This window comes from Stegostoma tigrinum, chromosome 9 (assembly GCF_030684315.1).
Source record: "Stegostoma tigrinum isolate sSteTig4 chromosome 9, sSteTig4.hap1, whole genome shotgun sequence".
NCBI lineage: Eukaryota > Metazoa > Chordata > Chondrichthyes > Orectolobiformes > Stegostomatidae > Stegostoma > Stegostoma tigrinum.
In genome coordinates this window covers 83,712,825-83,735,724 of record NC_081362.1, presented here as the reverse complement: position 1 = coordinate 83,735,724, position 22,900 = coordinate 83,712,825, and the positions used below count along the sequence as shown (strand labels likewise).

The 22,900-nt window shown below is 41.6% G+C and overlaps 2 protein-coding genes across 19 annotated transcripts in view; one reads left to right on the top strand and one right to left on the bottom strand.

The window, feature by feature from the left end:
* sdccag8 (SHH signaling and ciliogenesis regulator sdccag8) overlaps window positions 1-3,395 on the bottom strand; it is a 328,334-nt gene extending 324,939 nt beyond the window's left edge. For 2 of the 4 annotated variants that reach the window (XR_007248182.2, XM_048536979.2), the window contains exon 1: window positions 3,098-3,391. Coding sequence is in view for 2 of the 4 variants with exons in the window: in XM_048536979.2 (XP_048392936.2) it covers window positions 3,098-3,161 (64 nt within the window). In the remaining 2 variants the exon portion in view is untranslated. Of the gene's footprint in view, window positions 1-3,097 lie in introns of all 4 variants that reach the window. The other 2 variants (XR_007248183.2, XM_048536980.2) reach the window with 2 other exon arrangements.
* Window positions 3,396-3,772: 377 nt separating this feature from the next.
* Window positions 3,773-22,900, top strand: part of cep170aa (centrosomal protein 170Aa) — a 126,040-nt gene continuing 106,912 nt past the window's right edge. For 8 of the 15 annotated variants that reach the window (XM_059648708.1, XM_059648710.1, XM_059648711.1 and 5 more), the window contains exon 1: window positions 17,362-17,383. The gene's annotated coding sequence lies outside the window, so the exon portion shown is untranslated. Of the gene's footprint in view, window positions 3,890-4,186; window positions 4,206-17,360; window positions 17,384-22,900 lie in introns of those variants that run through there. The other 7 variants (XM_059648712.1, XM_059648709.1, XM_059648701.1 and 4 more) reach the window with 4 other exon arrangements.

The following is a 22,900-nucleotide window of genomic DNA, read 5'->3' as shown; positions in this document are numbered from 1 at the left end:
CAGTCCTCTACACCCTTGCTAATGAAGTCCATGACAGTAGCAGCATACTCTCCTGGGGGCATGGCTGCTGAGTTCTTGAATATGGGCCAGGCCACCAATTCCAAGCAGTCCCACAGAAGCTCTTCCGTTGCATCGGACCAACACTGTGCTATTTTCTGTACTGGGTCCTTATGTTTCAACTTCTGCTTAAAAGCCAGGAGGTAGGACACAGTGTTGCGATCTGATTTTCCAAAGTGCAGACAGGGTATAGAGCAGTAAGCACTTTTGATGGCTGTGTCGCAATGGTCACGGATATTTGGCCCCCTGGTGGGGCAGAAAACAGGTTGATGGTATTTTGGTAGCACCTGCAATGTTGGCCTCATTAAAGTCACTGACTACGACTGAATTGGGCCTCGGGGTATTCCGTGGGTAACAAGGTGGGTAAATGGAGTTGAGGTGATTAGCAGAAAACATTGAGGAGTTGAACGGCTTACTACTGTTACTTTTTCACAGCACCAAATTTTAACAATAAAAAAATGCAATTCACCAAGGCTGGACAGCACTGAGCAGTCTAGCAATGCAGAACAGTGATAGAGGGCTAGTTGAAAAGGTACAGCCAGGAGGTGGCAGCTGAGTTAGTTCTCCACATGTGTATTTGGAGAAAAGATGGTGGGAGCAGGGCCAGGAGTTTTTGAAGATAGAAGGGCAGTAATAGAACTAAGGGCAGAGGAGATGCAATAACACCTGATGTGGTCCAGGTCTGCATTCACTGGATGTTAGAAGAATGACACTGGACTTGATTGAAACATAGGGGGCTTGACAGCATAGATGCTGTGAAGTTGTTGCTCCTTGTGGGAGAGCCTAGGACCAGAGGGCATAATCCCATGGTAAGGGAGTATCCATTTAAAACAAAGCCAAGGAGAAATTTCTTCTTTCAGATTTTTTTTTTAAAAAGCTAATTCACTGGTTTGCTATGATGAGGAGGTGCTGGTGTTGGACTGGATGGACAAAGTCAGAAGTCACATGACACCAGGTTATAGTCCAACATGTTTATTTGAAATTAAGTCTCTTCACCTGACAAAGGAACAATTCTTTGAAAACTTGGAGATTTCAAGTAAACCCGTTGGACTATAACCTAATATTCTGACTTCTGACTTTATTTGTACCATAGACAGCCGTAGCTTGTTACGTATGTTCAAGGCAAGAAATAGATCATAATTAGTAATTCATAATCAATACTTTTGGGGACAAGGCAAGCAAGTAGAACTGAAGACTATCAAATCAGCTACTTTTCCCACCAAATAATAAAGCATGATCGATGGATTGAAAGGCTAACCTTTGCGCCTACATCTTATGGTTTTAGTGGTCTAGGTTTGGATGAGAAAACCTGTTGTGTTATGCATGAAGGACCATAAAGCAGATGAACAATTTTTTTTGGTATACGTCTAATTTCCTTCTGAAAATTACAATTGAATCTTTTTATTCTGCCTTCATGTTTAACTATAAGTCATATGACATGGGACCAGAACTAGGCCATTCAGCTCATCAAGTCTGCTCTGCCATTCATGGTTGAGATGTAATCTGCTATAACCTGGAATGAACTGAGACGAGGAGGAATTTCTTCAGCCAAAGGGTGGCTAATCTGTGGAAGTTATTGCTGCAGCAGGTCAAGTTATACAGAGTATTTAAGACAAAGATAGATTGGTTCTTGATTGATGTGGAGATCAAAGGTTATGGGAGAAGACAGGAGAATGGTGTTGAGGAACATCTCAGTCATGACTGAATGGCAGATAAGAACTAGTGGGCTGAATGGCCGAATTCTGCTCCTCCATTTTATAGCTTATAATTAAACATGAAAGCAGAACAAATGCAGATTCAATTGTAACTTTCAGAAGAAAATTGGATGTATACCAAAAAAACTGTACAAGAACAGAATGAATTACACAAACATAGTAGACTGCATGATCCATGTCTGCACTGTATTTACCTTTCACCCTTAGGAAACAGGTATTAGTCCACATTGGGAGATGAACTAAGTTATGGAATACCAATGGTTTTACTCAGGTATCAGCATGAATACTGAGCTGCGGTTAAAGAAATTGTGGATATGTAAGCATTATAGTGAATGGGAAGCCAAGGGCGAGACAACTGGAATGGAGAAAATGTAGTTGTGAGCAACATAGGGTGCATGTTTCTTTTCCGCCCCAGGAGCAGATACGTAAATAATTGGAATTGAAAAAGCAAATAGAAGGAGTTGAGGCTGAGCAATGAGGGACAGGAGAGGCCATCAACAATGGCAAAATCAAAATGGGAGTTGTAAGTGAGAGTGGGATTGCATTCTGGACAGGACATTCCTGAGCTAGCAAAGTCGTGTGATGATCAGCTCGTTCCGGTATCACATTAATATAAACTGTTTTAAGTTCATACATTTTCAAAATGTATATCTTTATTTTCGTAACTCCATTACCACTGTAGATTCGCCCAATGGCTCAAATGAAATCAAGTCGACAAACGTTTCACTGCAAATGACAATCTGTTATCGTTGCATGGCGAATCTCAGGAGTACTGAACGTGATTCACAAATCAGTATAGAAAGATTTTCAGAAAAAAGGGTCCCAACCCGAAACGTCAGCTTTCCTGCTCCTCTGATGCTGCCTGGCCTGCTGTGTTCCTCCAACTCCACGCTTTTGTTATATCAGACTCCAGCAGCGGCAGTTCCTACAATCACGAGTCTTTGTTTTTTTTTAATATTCGTATTTTGTAGACAGAAAGGAGGGCAAAACAGTTGTTCCTCATAACTGCAGTGCTTTTAATTTAAGCACTCTTCAAAATCCACATGCCAGTATATTTCTCATCGGAGTCCATGGGGCGTTTGCCCCCCAAACAACATGTAATTTCAGCAGTTCCAGAAAATTCACCAAACTTTCATCTCTACACAGTTAACAATTTGATGCAATGTGAGTACACAGGAGCTGTTTTTTCGAAGGTACAACTTATCAACAAATACAGATGTTACAACAAGCCTTGGAGACCAACCTCGGCCTTGCTTATCCGTGCCTTTAACTGACAGCTGTCTCCTATAAACAAGCCTGCCCCTTCGATTCGGTCGTTCGCTTACCTCTTAAACCTTTCAGATACGTCTCTAAATCGTTCTCGATGTTCGACTCGCAGGAGGCCTTCATGTTGTCCGATCATACAGCGAAAGGTTAGAAGTACCTCTCGATTAAAAAAAACAACGTTGACAGCAAAACAGAAAGGTTGATAATTGGAAACGCTCCGCACGGCTTTGGTTAAACTCCAGCGCCGCTGAAAGGACGCTGCCCCTGAACCAATCAGCACCGAATTCAAATTAAACTTTGGGCTTCCTTTCACCATAGAGACATCAGGTTCAGCGAAGGAGGAGTCTCCGCAGCGAATGCTGGGGTTTGTATTTCTACTTGAGAGTCAATGCTGTCGGCAGGAACGGAGCATTGGACGGTCGACAGGATAGGTGCCGAAGGCCAAAGGAAATACAATTCCCAGAAACGCTTGCGGGAGAATCCGGGTACCTGCCTTTATTTCTTCCCGCCCTTCCTTTCATTCCAGAGATCTACACTTTCGATCCCACCCTGTGAAAGCCCCCGACAGCCGCGGTTGGCGCGGTGACGGCATGCTTGCGGTTGCGATTGGTCAAGAACTCCGTCAATCATGAGGGGGTGTTGGCTTCGCCGAGATGGAGCCTCAGGCTTTTGGACAGTGGCTATGGCATGTGGTGCTCTGCGCATGCTTCAAACAATCTCTTCCCCCCCCCACCCAGCGCCTACCCGTCTATTCTGCTCGAGCGGCCGCTATGTGGAATAACGTTATTGCTGAGCAACGGGCGGGTTGCTGATGTTTGTCTGAGCTTCGGCAGGGCAGTTGCCCTGCTAGGGTGAGTATGCTATACGGAAATGCTGAGGTGATAAAGGCTACCGGTTTATGCGCTCCCGCCTTGGAGGAGGGGAGGATCGATTTTAGTATTTTGAAGTTGAAATGGAATAACGGTTCAAGGGATTGTGTATAAAATGCTGCTGGGTGGGGGAGGGGCGTCTCGTAGAAGTGACCATCCCGCAATCGCCACCTGACAGGTCGCGGTCCGTGGACTTTTTCATGGGCTACTTCTTTCAAGCTATTATTTTGGATTGTCGACATTCCCACCGTTTTTCATTTGAAACGAGTGGCAGCTGAAAACGAGAAGGCGTTTGGAGGTTCAAATGGCTATCCATTTTCTTTTATTCATTTGGCTCCTCTTTCACCCTTTACTAATATCCCCTTTCCTCCTCCTCCCCTCCCAACTGTGCTCCTCGTTCCTTACTGTAAACTATTCATACTATCTTCCGAATTTAGTCTAAACGGCATGCCGAGATTTAATGTTCTTTTGCATTTCACTCCTCCCCTTAATTTAATGGATTTTAATCAAGATTTCTTTTAAGTGAAACGCTTTCTAATTAACATGTCAGTGGATCCGAATGAGTAGTACCCAACCGGTGAACGATCATGTCGATGCATTTTTTCATGTTTCTTTTTGTTACCTCGAACAAAGGAAGCTTTGGGGTACACCACGGAATTTCATCCGAAGGTCTGCATCTTTTTTTTTGTCGATCGTTCGAGATATTCAATACCCGTAGAAATTCCCTTGTTTTCGGTGAAGCCGACGCGTCTTAATGATTTAACCAATTCCGCTCTGATTGTTACACAAAATCCAGTAATGCAAAAGTAGCATAGCTGGATAGGGACTATTAGCAAATTTCTGGCACACTGCCAGTGTAGTGAGGGCATTGCAAATCTTGTGGAACAGACTAGCCATCACTTCTCGTTTTGAAACGTAATGATTAGATTGTATTACATTATTGGCCTTCCTGCATTAGAAGCCCAGTAAATTCATTTATAAAATTCTTCAGAAACGTTTCACAGGAAATGTTTCCTGTTCCTGTACATTCCCGCTAAGGGAATAGGGTCACATGAAACTGGCTGGAGTGTTTCCTTTTCGGCTTTCATTTCAGCAATGTGTTCCTTTCCTCTGTGCTTTATATCGACAGACTTTTCAAGTAGGTTGAGTCCCATTCGTTTCTGTAAGACGTGTATTTTAGTATTTTTGACAGTGAAACAATGCGTTATTTTGTGGCCCTTTCAAAGGACGGAGCAAGAAGGAAACCTTTATTTTACTAATCATAAAATGGAAGTTGCCGTGCTGGAACTTTTCAGTGTTGTTTTTTTTGTGATAAATCTTAACTTGGAACATTATTAGATTTCTTTCTGCAGCATAAGTAAGACAGACCATGGAAACTGAAAACTATATGGTCTCATCTGTATATGTATCAAAAAGCTGTACAGGACCACAAATAGCCTGAACTGTAATAGACTAATCAGTTGAGGACAATCAACTGAGTCTTAAGTAAAAATTTGTCCAGTTTGAATTTTGTGAATCTGGAAGTCTAGCAGAACTAGTAAATTCTAAATTAAAATACTTCATTCTGTTTTTATCTGTAACTTAAAGATGTTCCCAAATTAATCGTACCATTGATTGAAATGTGATTTTATCAGTTAGATACTTGCCTAGCCTCCTTTTGTAACCTATGGAATCCGCCTCCACCACTCTCTCCAAGTAGCACATTCCAAATTCTAATAACTGAATAAAGAAGTTTTTCCTTGCTTCAGTCCTAGCTCTCTTGCTGGCAATCTTGAAATTTTGACCCCTATTAACTGAACTTTTGCATTGTAGACTAAAGTTTATGATAATTATCAGAGATAATGGGAACTGCAGATGCTGGGGAATCCGAGATAACCGTGTGGAGCTGGATGAACACAGCCGGCCAAGCAGCTGCTTGGCCGGCTGTGTTCATTATTTGTGATAATTATCCTTCTTTCTAGCTCAATCTTTTTTTGCTTTTTGTACTTTTAATACTTTTAACAGATTCTTAGTTAAACTGAAAACTGTTTCTTCTATTCCCCTTTTTATAAGCATGATTTTCCAATATGTTTCAATTTTTAATTTGAAAATGAAAGAAAACAGGAAAGTGCTACACAGAATGGCTAGAATCAGTGGAAAGAATGAGAAACAAGACAATTTACTGTAACCTTTGCACCAGCAGTCCTTGGTTGACTGTCTTTCAGGAGTGACATTTAAACATTAGTGCATCTGCTTGTTCAGGTGGATATAAAAGATCCCATGACATCTTTTCAGAGAAGAGGAGTTATCCCTGATGCTTTCCAGCCAGTGTTTATCTGTTCGTAACCAAAACAACTTCTTCAGCCATTATCATGTTTGTGGGAGCTTGTATGTGAATTGGTTGATGGGTTTTCAACCTTTACAATATGACTGTACTTCAGAAATACTTGATTGACTCCGATAGTGGTATTATTGATTAAACTGTTAATCCAGAGGTCCAGATAATGTTCTGGGGACCTGGGTTCGAATCCAGCCATGGTGGAATTTGAATTCAATAAAAAGAATTATCTGGAATTAAGAGTCTAATGATGACCATGCATCCATTGTTGATTGTTGGAAAAACCCATTTGGTTCACTAACGTCCTACAGGGAAGGAAAATGCCATCCTTACCTAGTCTGGCCTGCATATGACTTCAGACCCATGGCAATGTGGTTCACTGTTAAACTGCCCTCTGGGAATTAGGGGTGCTGCCTAACCAGCAGCGCCCTTGTCCCATGAATGAATAAAGGGGAAAAAAATTGCAAGATGTTTTTTGACTGGGTTCGAGTTGTTTAGGTTTAAGAGGGACGGAAGTTTGGATAAACTGAAACTTACAAAGAGCACAGGATTGGACATCCATAGGGAGAGCATTGAGGTGGTGACTTAGTGGTTAGTGCTGCTGCCTGTCAGTGCCAGGGACCTGGGTTCAATCCCACCCGTGAGCAACTGTCTGTGTGGAGTTTACAAGTTCTCCCTGTGTCTATGTGGATTTCCTTCCACAGTCCAAAGATGTGCAGGCTAGGTGAATTGACCATGCTAAATTGCCCATAGCATTCTGGGATGTGTGGATTAGGTGGTTTATAGAGGGATGGGTCTGGGTGGGATGATCTGAGGGTGGGTGTGGACTTGTTGGGCTGAACGCCCTGTTTCCATACTGTAGGGATTCAATGTTCTTTTATGATTCTATAAGGATTTGTGTTGAAAAGATTGAGTCTCGATGTAATATAAGTTTTATTAACCTGGCTGTGAACATTCTATGGTTCCTTAACATCTGTCTGAATGTTGTGCATGGGATGTCTTTGCTTCTTCAATTAAGAGTTTTTTAATCTCAAAATATTCAAAATCTTTTGGGTTTCTTCCCTCAGGAACAAATCAGTTTCTATTGATGGACTGTTTTAGGGGGGGAAAAGGGAGATTTTAATGAGCTGAAAAGCTGATTTTTGAGTGTCAGAGATAATGGGAACTGCAGATGCTGGAGATTCCAAGATAATAAAATGTGAGGCTGGATGAACACAGCAGGCCAAGCAGCATCTCAGGAGCACAAAAGCTGACGTTTCGGGCCTAGACCCTTCATCAGAGAGGGGGATGGGGGGAGGGAACTGGAATAAATAGGGAGAGAGGGGGAGGCGGACCGAAGATGGAGAGTAAAGAAGATAGGTGGAGAGGGTGTAGGTGGGGAGGTAGGGAGGGGATAGGTCAGTCCAGGGAAGACGGACAGGTCAAGGAGGTGGGATGAGGTTAGTAGGTAGCTGGGGGTGCGGCTTGGGGTGGGAGGAAGGGATGGGTGAGAGGAAGAACCGGTTCGGGAGGCAGAGACAGGTTGGACTGGTTTTGGGATGCAGTGGGTGGGGGGGAAGAGCTGGGCTGGTTGTGTGGTGCAGTGGGGGGAGGGGATGAACTGGGCTGGTTGAGGGATGCAGTGGGGGAAGGGGAGATTTTGAAACTGGTGAAGTCCACATTGATACCATATGGCTGCAGGGTTCCCAGGCGGAATATGAGTTGCTGTTCCTGCAACCTTCGGGTGGCATCATTGTGGCAGTGCAGGAGGCCCATGATGGACATGTCATCAAGAGAATGGGAGGGGGAGTGGAAATGGTTTGCGACTGGGAGGTGCAGTTGTTTGTTGCGAACTGAGCGGAGGTGGACCGCTTTGCAGAACACCTCCGCTCAGTTCGCAACAAACAACTGCACCTCCCAGTCGCAAACCATTTCCACTCCCCCTCCCATTCTCTTGATGACATGTCCATCATGGGCCTCCTGCACTGCCACAATGATGCCACCCGAAGGTTGCAGGAACAACAACTCATATTCCGCCTGGGAACCCTGCAGCCATATGGTATCAATGTGGACTTCACCAGTTTCAAAATCTCCCCTTCCCCCACTGCATCCCTCAACCAGCCCAGTTCATCCCCTCCCCCCACTGCACCACACAACCAGCCCAGCTCTTCCCCCCCCACCCACTGCATCCCAAAACCAGTCCAACCTGTCTCTGCCTCCCGAACCGGTTCTTCCTCTCACCCATCCCTTCCTCCCACCCCAAGCCGCACCCCCAGCTACCTACTAACCTCATCCCACCTCCTTGACCTGTCCGTCTTCCCTGGACTGACCTATCCCCTCCCTACCTCCCCACCTACACCCTCTCCACCTATCTTCTTTACTCTCCATCTTCGGTCCGCCTCCCCCTCTCTCCCTATTTATTCCAGTTCCCTCCCCCCATCCCCCTCTCTGATGAAGGGTCTAGGCCCGAAACGTCAGCTTTTGTGCTCCTGAGATGCTGCTTGGCCTGCTGTGTTCATCCAGCCTCACATTTTATGATTTTTGAGTGTCGTTTCTTTGTTCAGATGAATGTACAGACTTATCCAGAATTTTGTCAGTGCCACTTTTGCAAGGGAGTGCACTGTAGAAATTTGTTTCTAATTGGTTGCCAAGGACAAGGAGAATATCATTTGCAACTTTGCTAAATAGTGGGAAAGTTATGATTTCTAAAAGTAAATACCACTTCTTGACCAGACTGATGTGTACAAAAATCTGAAAATGAAAAAAGAAAATTCTGGAAATACTCAGCTTGGCAAGTTAAGAGGAAAACAGTTAATATTGTGCGTTGATTACCTTTCATAGAATAGTAAATTAAGGTCCTGAAGAAAACAGACCTGAAACGCTAACTCTCTAACTGTCCTCACAGATGCAATGAGATCTGCCTATGAACGTGCATTGCTCAGGCAGTTTATTTCAGATTCTGAATTAAATAGATTTCATTAAACATTACTGTAATCAATTGGCATGCTCATGACCAATAACATTAAAATAAAATTTTATTTTCCACTTAATAGCTGAATAAATGATGTATGAAGATTTCACATTTCAAGAGTTTGCTGAAACAAATTATTAAAAACATAATTAACTGAACACCACCTTTTTATATTGTACCCAACTTAAACATGACTTCCCTCGAAGCCTGAACTCTATCCTTTTCTGTAATCACAGAATGGAAGATTTCTATCACATTGCAGTCTATGTGGAAAACAAGTCGCTGTTGCTCTGAGATAACAAAGTGCGGGGCTGGATGAACACAGCAGGCCAAGCAGCATCTCAGGAGCACAAAAGCTGACGTTTTGGGCCTAGACCCTTCATCAGAAAAAATATTAAATTAAGGTCCTGAAGAAAACAGACCTGAAACGGACCTTGGGCCTCGACCCTTCATCAGAAAAAAGCTTTTTTTCTGATGAAGGGTCTAGGCCCAAAACGTCAGCTTTTGTGCTCCTGAGATGCTGCTTGGCCTGCTGTGTTCATCTAGCCCCACACTTTGTTATCTTGGATTCTCCAGCATCTGCTGTTCCCATTATCGTTGTTGCTCTGAACTTCCAAAGAAGTTGCATTTCCCCACTTTGCAAAGTGCATTCTTTAGTTTTTGGACTGTTCCCTAAATCAGTTGAGATAGGCCTTACTACTACAATGATTCCTGTCATCTGTCTATATAAGGACGAATATGCAGCAATCCTTAGATGGCCATAGGGTGCATTTCTTTGACTAATTGGGATACTTTTGTGGATTCAAAGCACCCCCCCCCCCCCCCCAACCTGTGTATTAGGAAGTCATTTTTAACTTGTGACAATAACTGGAACATGCGTGTTTGCAGTCTATTTGCAAATAAATTTCTAAGCAAATCCATCCTGAAATGTTGCAGGAATTTCACAGTTTGATTCTGCTGTAATAGCCCTTTCTTTGCAATGAAGCCACTTTCAAGTACAGGCAGCAGGGTCAAATTTTCCAGCAGTTATGGAAAGCCACCTTAAAACCACTGTCATATTAAACAAAACAGGACCAGCACATCATGTCATTTAAACAAAGAGTAAAATTCAATGAGCCACACGTTACTAGTTTACTTAAATAGTTACTTAAATAGTTTCTGAATTTCTCAGCCCCATCTACTTGTTTGGGTGGACAGACAAAATCCAATATCACTTCTTGAAGAGCAATGTTCTTATCTCCTATATCCTTAACAATACTTATCCCTTAACCTGTTTTCCTGCACTGCTGATTATCAGGTTATTATCACATCACTGTTTTAAAGGACTTTGAGCACAAAATAGTTGCCATGTTTCCTACATTACAGCTCTGTGTATGCTTCAAAAAAGTATTGGTTGTAAGGTGCTTTGAAATGGCTGGTGATTGTGAAAAGCACATCTTTACTAAAATAATAAAGTTACCACTCAACTTCCCTCCCTAAATGAACTTTAAAGCAGAAATTCATATTCACTGTACAGTAAAGTGGTTTGACACTGGCCCAGCTTTCCCAGAACCCTTCCACTGACTGGAATATTGAAAACTAAGCGAATAAACAGGCTAATGGAATAACATGGCGTAGAGCTGGATGAACACAGCAGGCTGAGCAGGAAGGCTGACGTTATAGAACATAGAACGTTACAGCACAGTACAGGCCCTTCGGCCCTCGATGTTGTGCTGACCTGCCATACCAATCTGAAGCCCATCTAACCTACACTATTCCATGTACATCCATTTGCTTGTCCAATGACAACTTAAAGTTGGCGAATCTACTACTGTTGCAGGCAAAGCGTTCCATACCCTTACTACTGAGTAAAGAAACTACCTCTGACATCTGTCCTATATCTTTCACCCCTCAATTTAAAGCTATGCCCCCTCGTGCTCACTGTCACCATCCTAGGAAAAAGGCTCTCCCTATCCCCCTATCTAACCCTCTGATTATCTTCTATGTTTCAATTAAGTCACCTCTCAACCTTCTTCTCTCTAATGAAAATAGCCTCAAGTCCCTCAGCCTTTCCTCGTAAGACCTTCCCTCCATACCAGGCAACATCCTAGTAAATCTCCTCTACACCCTTTCCAAAGCTTCCACATCCTTCTTAAAATGTGGTGACCAGAACTGTACAGAATACTCCAAGTGTGGCCGCACCAGAGTTTTGTACAGCTGCAGCATAACCTCTTGGTTCTGGAACTCGATCCCTCTATTAATAAAAGCTAAAACACTGTATGCCTTCTTAACAGCCCTGTCAACCTGGGTGGCAACTTTCAAGGATCTATGTACGTGGACACCGAGATCTCTCTACTCATCTACACTACCAAGAAGGCCTAGACCCTTCTTTAGAAAATGAAGGAGGGTCTAGGCCCGAAACATCAGCTTTCCTGCTCCTCTGCTGCTTGGCCAGCTGTGTTCATCAAGCTCTACACCTTGTTACCTGGCTTTCTCCAGCATCTGCAGTTCCTACTATCTCTGAGGCTAATGGAATAAATGAACTAAAGACCCCTTGAAGTTATGCAGCCAGTCATTGTCTATCAGTTACTTGTCCACCTGAATGGAATTGGATTTGAAATTCCCAGGGAAGAATGGAGACCTTTCACAGCTTATTTGCAAGCAGCATGTTAAGCTGAGCAATTTTGAGTGGATGCAAATTTGATATGGGGGGGGATTTGGTAGAGGTGTTCAGATTTTAATTGAGTAAATGAAGCAAAATTTTCTTAACAGCAAGAAGGGCTGGAAATTTAGAGAAAATTGATAAAGCAATTCGCAAAAAAAAAGGAAACATGCAGAAATACGGTAACTTTATTGTCATCTGGAACATACTGTCTTAAAGAGTGGTGGAGAGCTGTTAAATAGTAACTTGCATGAAGAAATTGGATAAATACTTGGAAAGTATTTTAGAGCTGTAGCAAAAGAGCAGATGTGGGCAAATAATTAAACAGCTTTTTCAAAGCAGTGTAATTCCTACTGGCAGCCAGAAGTATGACGCTAACAGCTGTGCATTCATTTTCAGCGCCACAGTGGCCATCAGCAAAAATGCAACTTTTCCTGATGCAACCAGCGTAAGTTCCTCAATCATATCAAACTCGCACAATAGCTGCTTCTACAGAAGAAGCAACCCTGAGCCTTGCCACGCGCACCTAACGTCAATTAACTTGCCACAATCCACAATAAATCAGATCAAATTGAAATAAATGAATTTCTAATGGACAATAAATTTTGGCTGATAAATCGCATATTAATGAGTTATAACAATAAAATACAATTACCCAATCACAAAAGTCTAACTTTAACTTTAATTAAATGTCAAATGTGATTCCTGAACATTAAAATAATCAGTGGCAGTAACAGCATAAAACTGATAAGGGAAGAGGAATTGGAAAATGCTAAAAGGAGGGAAAATCAGTCAGTGAGTTACAGAACATCACCCACTGATCACGTCAGTTTAGAGTGATAGAGGTCTGCAGTATGGAAAGAGGCCCATATTTATGTTGAAAGTATTTCTAGAGGAAGGCGCAGTTGAGTTCAAAAACTGATTTGTCATATATCGAAGGATTTGTAGTCCTCCCTGAATGCATTCAACAGTAATAGTAAGACAAATGGTCACTCCCATCGTTGATCATGTTCTTTGTTTGTCAAGGCTTTTAGAGAACAGATTTAATTTTAAATAGATCTATGCATCAAATATTCTTCCAGCCTTGTGCAGCAATCTGTACAGTTAAAGAATTTTATTTTCTGAATGCAGCACTGCAAGAGAGACATTCAACGACAGCATGTAGCAAAGTTTGAACTGAAAACAAGAAGTGCTGGAGATCACAGCAGGTCAGGCAGCATCCACGGAGAGAATGACTCTTCGTCAGAGCTGAAGTGAAGTGGGGAGGGTGCGGCCTTTATGTTATAGCTGTGGGGGCAGGGCGGAGCTGGGGAGAACAATGTTGTTCACTCAGATTAAGTGATCTGATTTCAACAAACATCTTTTTTCTGCCAAGACTGCAAATCACCACCATTGCACTCACCAGACCCCCATCCCATAGCATAAATGCTATGTCACCTAGATTGAAAAGGTTAGTTTGCTTTCTCTCTATAGATACTGCCTGACCTGCTGCATTTTTTGGTTTCTGTTCAGATTCCAGTATCTGCAGTAACTTGCTCCTATATTGAAAAGTTTTGGAGAGTCAGTAGGAATGGCAAAGGTAATGGGTTGCACTGTTAAATGAAATGACTACTGTTGTGGAGATGACCCAGGCTCTGATGTAGTCTATTTGGGCAGAGAAAAAATAATCAATGGAAAGAAGATCTTGGTAGGAGTAGTTGTCAGACTGCCAAATAATAACTGCAGGTGGGAAAGACTATAAAGCACAAATAATAGGAGCATGTAAAAAGAGTAGAGCAATAATTATGGGTGACTTTCATTTTCACATTGATTAACTTCAACAAATTGGAAAGGGTAGCTATGACAACAAATTTGTAGAGCAGTTTAAGGTTAGTTTCCTATTGCAATATGTTATGCAGCTAACCAGGGAGCAGGCTATCTTGTAGCTAGAAATGGGTAACGAAGCAGGTTGAATAACTAATCCTTTCAGTAAAAGATACACTCGGAACCAGTGATCAAACAATAATATTTAATATTCAATTTGAGAGTGAGGAACTTAGGTTGGAAACAGCGGCCTTTCCTTTAAGGGAAGTAGAATGAGATGAGGATAGAGTTAACTAAAGTAAACTCGGCAGATAGATCAGCAGGGATGAAAGTAAGCAATCAGTGGCAGGTATTTAAGGAGGTAATTATTGACTTGCTGCCATAAATGAGTCCTATAAAGGAGGAAATATTCTGAAGGAGATAAACCAAGGAAGTTGAGAAAAATATTAACGGGAAAGCTAGAGCATATAGGGAGGCCTAAGTCAATGATAATCCTGACAACCCAGTTAAATTCAGAATCCCACAAAGGAGGACAAAAAAGATGAAGAACACAGAGAAAATAAACTGAGGGCGAACTAGCAAGGAACATAAAAAGTGACAGTACAAGTTTCTTTAAATACAGTGTGTTCTGCTATAACATGTGTTCTGGCAACATGAATTGGCTATTATGTGACTGACGAATAGGGGAACATTATTTCTAAAATGTGAACTTGCGTTGGCCAAAACGCGATTCTATCGATTCCAACCTCTCTCCTTCAATCCATGGACCAGGGTGCACTATCAGCTTTTAAAACTTATTATTTAAGACATTACATTTAAGAGGGTGATTGCAGCCTCTCAGGGGGATAAGGTCAGTGTTCTTCAGTTTTGGAAGATCACATCAAGAATGCAATTGACATTATCATGGGGCGATGTCAGTAAGGACTGCTTGCATGCAGTTTGGCAGAAGCTTCTCCCAGATTTTAAAAAAAATTAAAACCTTTTGATCCGTCAGAGGAGCCCTCCAGAATCGAAGAACATTGTGTTGATCTAGCAAAGCAAGTTGAATTTGAAGAAGTGGAGAGTGAGGATGTTGAGCAGCTGCTTGAGTCCCACTATGCAGAGATGGCAGAGGAACAACAATGGCAGGTATTTCTGGATATAATGCAGAAGGTGCAGGATCAGTTCATTCCAAAGAGGAAGAAAGATCCTAAGGGGAGGCAGGGGCGTCCGTGGCTGACAAAGGAAGTTAAGGACTGTATAAAGATAAAAAAGAAATGTAACATAACAAAGATGAGTGGGAAGCTTTTAAAGAGCAACAGCGGATAACTAAAAAGGCAATACACAGGAAAAAATGAGCTATGAAGGAAAACTGGCCAAAAATATAAAGGAGGATAGTAAAAGCTTTTTTATGTATGTGAAAGGAAAAAAAATGGTTAAGACTAAAATTGGGCCCCTGAAGTCAGAAATGGGTGAATTTATTATGGGGAACAAGGAAATGGCAGAAGAGTTGAATAGGTACTTTGGATCTGTCTTCACTAGGGAAGACACAAGCAATCTCCCAGATGCAATAGTGGCTGAAGGACCTAGGGTAATGGACGAACTGAAGGGAATTTATATTTGGCAGGAAATGGTGTCGGATAGATTGTTAGGTCTGAAGGCTGATAAGTCCCTGGGACCTGATGGTCTGCATCCCAGGGTACTTAAGGAGATGGTTCTAGAAATTGTGGATGCATTGGTAATTATTTTCCAAGGTTCTATAGATTTAGGATCAGTTCCTGCGGATTGGAGGGTGGCAAATGTTGTCCCACTTTTCAAGAAAGGAGGGAGAGAGAAAACAGGAAATTATAGACCGGTTAGCCTGACGACAGTGGTGGGAAAGATGCTGGAGTCAATTATAAGAGATGAAATTATGACTCATTTGGATAGCAGTAACAGGATAGGTCAGAATCCGCATGGATTTATGAAGGGGAAATCGTGCTTGACTAATCTTCAGAATTTTTTGAGGATGTATGTATGAAGATGGATAGGGGAGAACCAGTGGATGTAGTGTATCTGGACTTTCAGAAAGCCTTTGATAAAGTCCTGCATAGGAGATTGGTGAACAAAATTAGGGCACATGGTATTGGGGGCAAAATACTGAGTTGGATTGAGAATTGGATGGCTGACAGGAAGCAAAGAGTAGTGATAAACGGGTCCCTTTCGGAATGGCAGGCAGTGACCAGTGGGGTACCACAAGGTTCGGTGCTGGTACCGCAGCTGTTTACGATATATATTAATGATATAGACGAAGGCATTAGAAGTAATATTAGCAAATTTGCTGATGACACAAAGTTGAGTGGCAGTGTGAAATATGAGGAGGATGTTATGAGAATACAGGGTGACTTGGATAGGCTAGGTGAGTGGACGGCTGCATGGCAGGTGCAGTTTAATGTGGATAAATGTGTGGTTGTATACTTTGGCAAGAACAGGAAGGCAGATTACTATCTCAATGGAGTCAAGTTAAGTAAAGGTGAAGTACAACGAGATCTAGGTGTTCTTGTACATCAGTCAATGAAAGCAAGCATGCAGGTACAGCAGGCAGTGAAGAAAGCTAGTAGCATTCTGGCCTTCATAACAAGAGGAATTGAGTATAGGAGCAAAGAGGTCCTTCTGCAGCTGTACAGGGCCCAGGTGAGACTGCACCTGGAGTATTGTGTGCAGTTTTGGTCTCCAAATTTGAAGAAGGACGTTCTTGCTATTGAGGGAGTGCAGCGTAGGTTCATGAGGTCAATTCCTGGAATGGCGGGACTATCATATTGTTGAATGATTGGAGCGACTGGGCTTGAGTTTAGGAGGATGAGAGGGGATCTGATTGAGGCGTACAAGATTATTATGGGATTGGACACTCTGGAGGCAGGAAGCATGTTTCCACTGATGGGCGAGTCCAGAACCAGAGGACACAGCTTAAAAATAAGGCGTAGGCCATTTAGAACAGAGTTGAGGAGAAACTTCTTCACCCAGAGAGTGGTGGGTATATGGAATGCTCTGCCCCAGAAGGCAGTGGAGGCCAACTCTCTGGATACTTTCAAGAAAGAGATGGATAGAGCTCTTAAAGATAGTGGAATCGAGGATTATGGGGATAAGGCAGGAACAGGATACTGATTGTGGATGATCAGCCATGATCATAATGAATGGTGGTGCTGGCTGGAAGGGCCAAATGGCCTACTCCAGCACCTATTTGTCTATTATCTATTGTGAGGACCCCTCTACAGCTGATTAACAGCTTGTCACTGAGGAGGAAGTGGAAGCTGGAAACGAAGATGAAGTCCAGGATGCAGCACCATGGAAGCTTCTGTTTTGTCTTCTATTCTGAGGGAAATTGAGGCCAATGATTACAATGCAGAACACAGCAGTGTAGCAGTTCGTGGAATAAGATCTTACTTGACACCCTGTGAATAGCTTCTTCATAAACTTAGTAAAAGGGCGAAGTAGCAAAAACTGGAAGTCAGTGATAATGGGAACTGCAGATGCTGGAGAATCCAAGATAATAAAATGTGAGGCTGGATGAACACAGCAGGCCAAGCAGCATCTCAGGAGCACATTTTAAAGCCAACCCCCAAGAAAGTCAGAGGATAATGGATCATAGCTGTATATTCTGGATTAACTTTTTTTTGCCTTAACCCTGCAACCACAACAGCACTGAAGGTGGTGATGATGATGACAACCCTCTGCCCCTGCATTAACAAGCAATCTCAAAAGCCTCCTTCCCCATCAAGTCATCTTGACATTTTTCTTCCAGATCAGGTGTTAAATTTACTTTTATTTCATTATTAATTATGAATTAAGCATTTATTCAAACTGTGCTGTCATGTGTTATATTTGTGTGATTTTTCCATAGGTTCCATTATTTCTATATATTGTGATTTTCCATTATGCGATGTTGCTCAGAACACAACTATCACGTTATTGCAGAGTTTCCTCTGTAAAAAGGCAGAGATAGGTCAAAATGAACACAAGCCCCTGAACAAATGAATCTGGGGAGATCCCTTTTGGGAATAAGGAAATGGCAGAGAAGTTGAACAGATTTTGCATCAGTTTTTATCGTGGAAGGCACTTTGAACATTTCATAAATATTAAGTAGCATTACCATCTTTTAGAAAAAAAAAAGCATTTGACAACCTAATGGGGTTAAAGGCAGATAAGTCTCTTGGCCCTGATGGCTTGCACCCTAGGATCCTAAAAGAAGTAGCTACAGAGTGTGGATGCATTGGTTATAATTTTCCAAAATTCCTTGGATTCTAGAGAAGTACCACAAGCTTGAAAAGCAGCTCATGTGACACCCCTGTTCAAAAAGAGAAGGCAAAAAGCAGACAGCTATAGGCTAATTACTTTACAACTTACATTAATGAATTGGGGGAAGAAATTCAACGTTCTGTAGGCAACACTAATTTTAGAAGAGAGAACACGAGCAGAATATTATTTAAGTGGAGAAAAGCTGCAGAAAGTTGCAACACGAAGGAACTTGGGGGCACAGGTGACCAGGAAGGTTAATGGTGTGTTGGCCCTTATTTCAAGGCATTGGCGCATATGTGTAGGGAACTATTACTGCAACTGGACAAGGTACTGGTGAGGCCAGATCTGGAGTTCTGTGAGCAGTTTTCATCCCCTTACTTAAGGGAAAAACAAACATAATTTCATTGGAGGCAGTTCAGAGAGGCTGATCCTTGATATGAAAGTATTGCATTATGAGCAGAGGCTGAACTGGTTGGGACTCGAATTCTTCTAAATTCCAGTGAGCAGAGGTAATTTCACTGAGAAATATAGGATTCATAAGTAGCTTGACTTAAGATTAAAGTTGAGAGGATGTTTCCCCTCATGGGAGACTCCAGGACCGGAGGACATAGTCTCAGAATAAAGGGGTGCCAATTTAAGACTCTGAGGGTTGAGTGCCTTTGGAACTCCTCACAGAGATCTGCCGGGACAGTGTCTTTGTGTATAAGTAAGGCTGAAGTAGATTTTTGATCAGTAGGAAGTTATGGGGAAAGCGCAGGAAAGTGGATGTGAGGAATGTTGAATCAACCATAAACCTATTGAAAACAGACTGGGGGGCTGAATGGCCTACTGTTCCTATTTCTTATGGCCTTATTTGAAAGGATATTAACTTTCTAAGACAGTTTCGGACCATCAAATAAACAACTTTTATATAAGTGCCATATTCCCCCACCCCCTACCAAGTTATGGCTTTGTGCGAGAGGCTGTCACAGTTCAGGTTAGATGATAATTGAACTCAATCCCAGGGCCATTGTTTTGATTTCTGCACAGGACCACTTAATTCTTCTAGTACTCAATAGTTTTTCTTTTTTAAAAAGAAAAGCAAAAAAGTCCATTCTCCACAGTCTGACGTCATTGCAAGTTAGAAATCTCAGTTACTGTAGGTCAGAACACAACAGTTGTAGTCCATTCAGCCCCCATCATGTTCCGACATTCAGTGAGATCACGGCTGATCTGTGGCTTAACTCCATATACTTGTCTTTTGCCCAATATCCCTTAATACTTTTGCTTAACAAACATTGATCTCTGATTTAAAATTGATAACTTATCGAGCATCCACTACCATTTCTGGGAGAATTTTCCAAACATCTACTACCCTTTGTCTTAGAAATACTTCCTAACATCTCTGCTGAATGGTTTGGCCCTATTATTTAGACTATACTCCCAAGTTCTAGAATCCCCAGGCAGTGGAAATAGTTTATTTTCATCTATCCTGTCTTTCCCTGTTAATATCTTGAAGATATGGATCAGATCACCCCTTGGCCTTCTAAGTTCTAGAGAACACAGACCTAATTTGTATAACATCTCCTCAAACCTCTGAAGTCCAGTTATCATTCTTGTGAATCCACGTTGTACTGCCTCAAGCCAGTTTTCTTAGGTGTTGTACCAAGTTCTGCTCACATTACTCCCAAATGGGTTCATTCAGGGTTTTACGTAACTGTAGCATAACTTCAACATCCTTTTAATTTGTTCGTCATTGTCACTGAAGTCACAGCACATTGTACAAAAGCACCAGCTGATAAATGATTGGTGCAATCAATGTGAGAACAGAATTGGTTAAAGATTTCAAAATATTGTTAGCCTGTGTCAAACAGTCTTATTCATCTTTTAATGCAGCAGCTGGCACGGATGGACAGAACATAGAACACTACAGCGCAGTACGGCCCTTTGGCCCATGACGTTGTGCCAGCCTGTGAAACCAATCCGAAGCCCATATAACCTGTTGCACATGTGCAGGAAATCTGGCACAACCACAAAGTGTTTATCCTATTATATTATTCTGTGAAAGACATTTTTAACTCGGTTAGCAGTATTTCTGCAGTGAAAGTTTGCTAAATGTAGATCAACCTGTTTGACCTTCCTCAAAGCATTCCTTCCCACTTATCAGAGTTGAACTCTGCCTGGTACTTTGCTGCCCGCTCCAGCAACCCATCTATATTATTTCGGAGCTTACAGCTATCCTCAAAGACAACTTTGTCTGCAAGTTGCCCAATTGTGCCTCCTGTTCCTAGGCTCAAATCCAAATCATCAATGTATTAAACAGCTGGGGTCCCAACACCAAGCCCTGTGGAATACCGCTTGAAACTGTTTTCCATTCATAACGGCAGCCATTGACCCTTGCCCTTTGTTTCTTGTTATTAAGCCAACTTTGGATCTATTCAACACGTTACTATGTACCCCATGGGTTTTACTTTTTTGATCAGTCTGCTATGTGAGACCTTTGTCAAATGCCTTACTAAAATCCACATAGATAGCATCCATTGCACTGCCCTCATTGATCCTCCTTGTCACTTCTTCAAAGAATTCAATCAAACTTGTAAGGCCTGACCTTCACTTAATGAACCATACTGACATTCTCTGACTAGTCATCCTCATTCTCTTACATGTCTGATCCACGTAGCGATGAGAAAGTGATTGTCCTGCCCATAGTTGCCAGTCAAACAAACTTCCACTCTGACTCCTCAATGAAAGATTCAGGTAATTTTCATCAGGGAGATACTGCTCAATCTGATTGTAGAGCAATTCGTTGCTTGTGGCCTCATTTATGGCCTATGCACCATACTGCATTATTTTTTCTCTGAACAATTGTTCCAGAGTTTCCCACAGTGCCATCTTGCGACTTCATCCTGATCATTGTACCCTGGACTAGTCCTTCCCTAAGGTGATAGAAAAAGTCCTGAGAGATCAGGTAAACTAACATTTTACACACCACTGAAGTAAGACTATAATTATTTGACACTTCCATTTCCTTTTCCTTTTCATTCTTATGGGGTACAGATATTTGGAGGAAATATTCCTTTGTACATTAATTTATGCCACTTTTGACTTGGCATAATTTAGGGCTGTACCCATTTCTTTGGCTACTCCTTGCTCTTATTACTGTAAGAATTTCTTGCTATTCTGATTTGCATATGCTACTGTTAATTTAAGTTTTTTTTTCCTGCTTCCCTTTTTAGATATGTTTCTGAACATTACAATCTTGTTGTTTCACCTTGCCTGATTTCCTGAAAGAGTTTTATAGTTTAATTACTTTTTGCATTTTTAATTGTTTGGGTCTGTCGGAGTGCAGTTGTTCAGTTTGTATTCATTGTGCATGATTAACAGGTATGCATGGAAAATTATTGATTGTGCTATGCTGCAGTACTTATGAATTCTCTTAAGCTCTTCCTTTTACTGATGTTTAAAATGAGCAACATTCCCGTAGTCACTTGGTACTTGAAAGTTGAGGATATAAATTGAACTTAATTATTCTAGCGGTCATTCAGAGACTAAATAACTTTTATTCCCTATATGGTATCTGTTTCAGTTAGCATGAAATTAACATCTGCACTGCATCCCATTTCTCTGAACACTGTGTGATGAAGCATGTGATTTCTGACTGAGACAATGATTGATATTGCCATCCAAATTTTGGGTTTTCTCAATTAAAATTCTGTATTCAGCAAGATCTTTGATAAAGAGACTTTTTAAAAAAGTCTCTTCCATTTCAGAAATTGCTGGAGAAACTCAGCAGGTCTGGCAGCATCTGTGGCAAGAAAGCAGATTTGACGTTTTGGGTCCAGCTTCTGAACAACAGTTACTAGACTGAAAATGTTAACTGTGCTTTCTCTCCACAGATGCTGCCAAACCAGTTGAATTTCTCCAGCAATTTCTGTTTTTGGTTTGGATTTTGAGCTTCTGCAGTTTTCTGCTTTTGTTTTTATCTTACTCTTCATTTTGACTTAAGTCTGCAGCACTTTCCTAATTTTATTCATTCTTTTACAGTAATATTTCCAGTAGGAATAATTTGCCCGAAGTTTTCTACTGCATAAAGATTAACGTCTTGAGACTTCCAGTTAATCCCGATCTACTAGAACGTGACCACCATGTTTCCTGAACCCCGTGTTAGAAATTTGGGTGCAGGGAACTTACTAAACCAAAGTCTTAAATAAAAGACAGGCTTCAGTTCTTGCGATGCTGAAACCATTAGATTGCATTAGAAGCCATTTTGCAATACCAAGCTACCTTTGATAGATCTTCCTGTAGATTTGTCTTCCTTAGCCCTCTAAGTAATTAGCAAGTAGTTTCAAAAGTTAGGAATGTTATCACTCATCGTAACAAGAATTTAGTACAGAAGTAGAGGTTATGTTTTAAGTTATACAGCACTGGTGAGACCAGGTTTGTGGGAACAGGTGAGGCTTGAAACTGGGCCTCCTGGCTCAGAAGTAGACATACTACCGCTACACTACAAGTGCCCTTAATTTGTAGATTTATTTCGTGAAACAAAGACAATCTCTCTGAATGCCTTGAGGTGACTTCTATTTTTCTGACTTTAGGATAATATAACACAGTTAAGCACAGCAACATATATGCAGACAGTAGCCACCTATCTGTTTTTTTTATATAGACTTGATTATTCTAATGTTCTCTTTGCTGGCTGTCCAGACTCTACCCTCTGGCCTCAAAGTCATGCAAAATTCTTGTCTGATTCCTAACCTGCATCAAATCCCATTAATGCTTCTACTCTATCCATGCTGATTTGATCTAAACAATATCTTGATTTTTAAAGTTCTCATCCTTGTTTTCAAAATTCTCAGGCTGGGCCCAGCCTATCTTGAATCTTCACTCCCACTTTCTCCAAGATATTTGTCTCTCATTCTGGCTTCTTGAACGTTCCTGAATTTTGACAACCCTGTAATTGTTGCCACTCCCTTCTGTTGTGAGCTTTAAGAATTCCTTAATAAGCTTCTGCCTCTTTACCTCACTCTTTCTTTTAAGGCACTCTTTTTA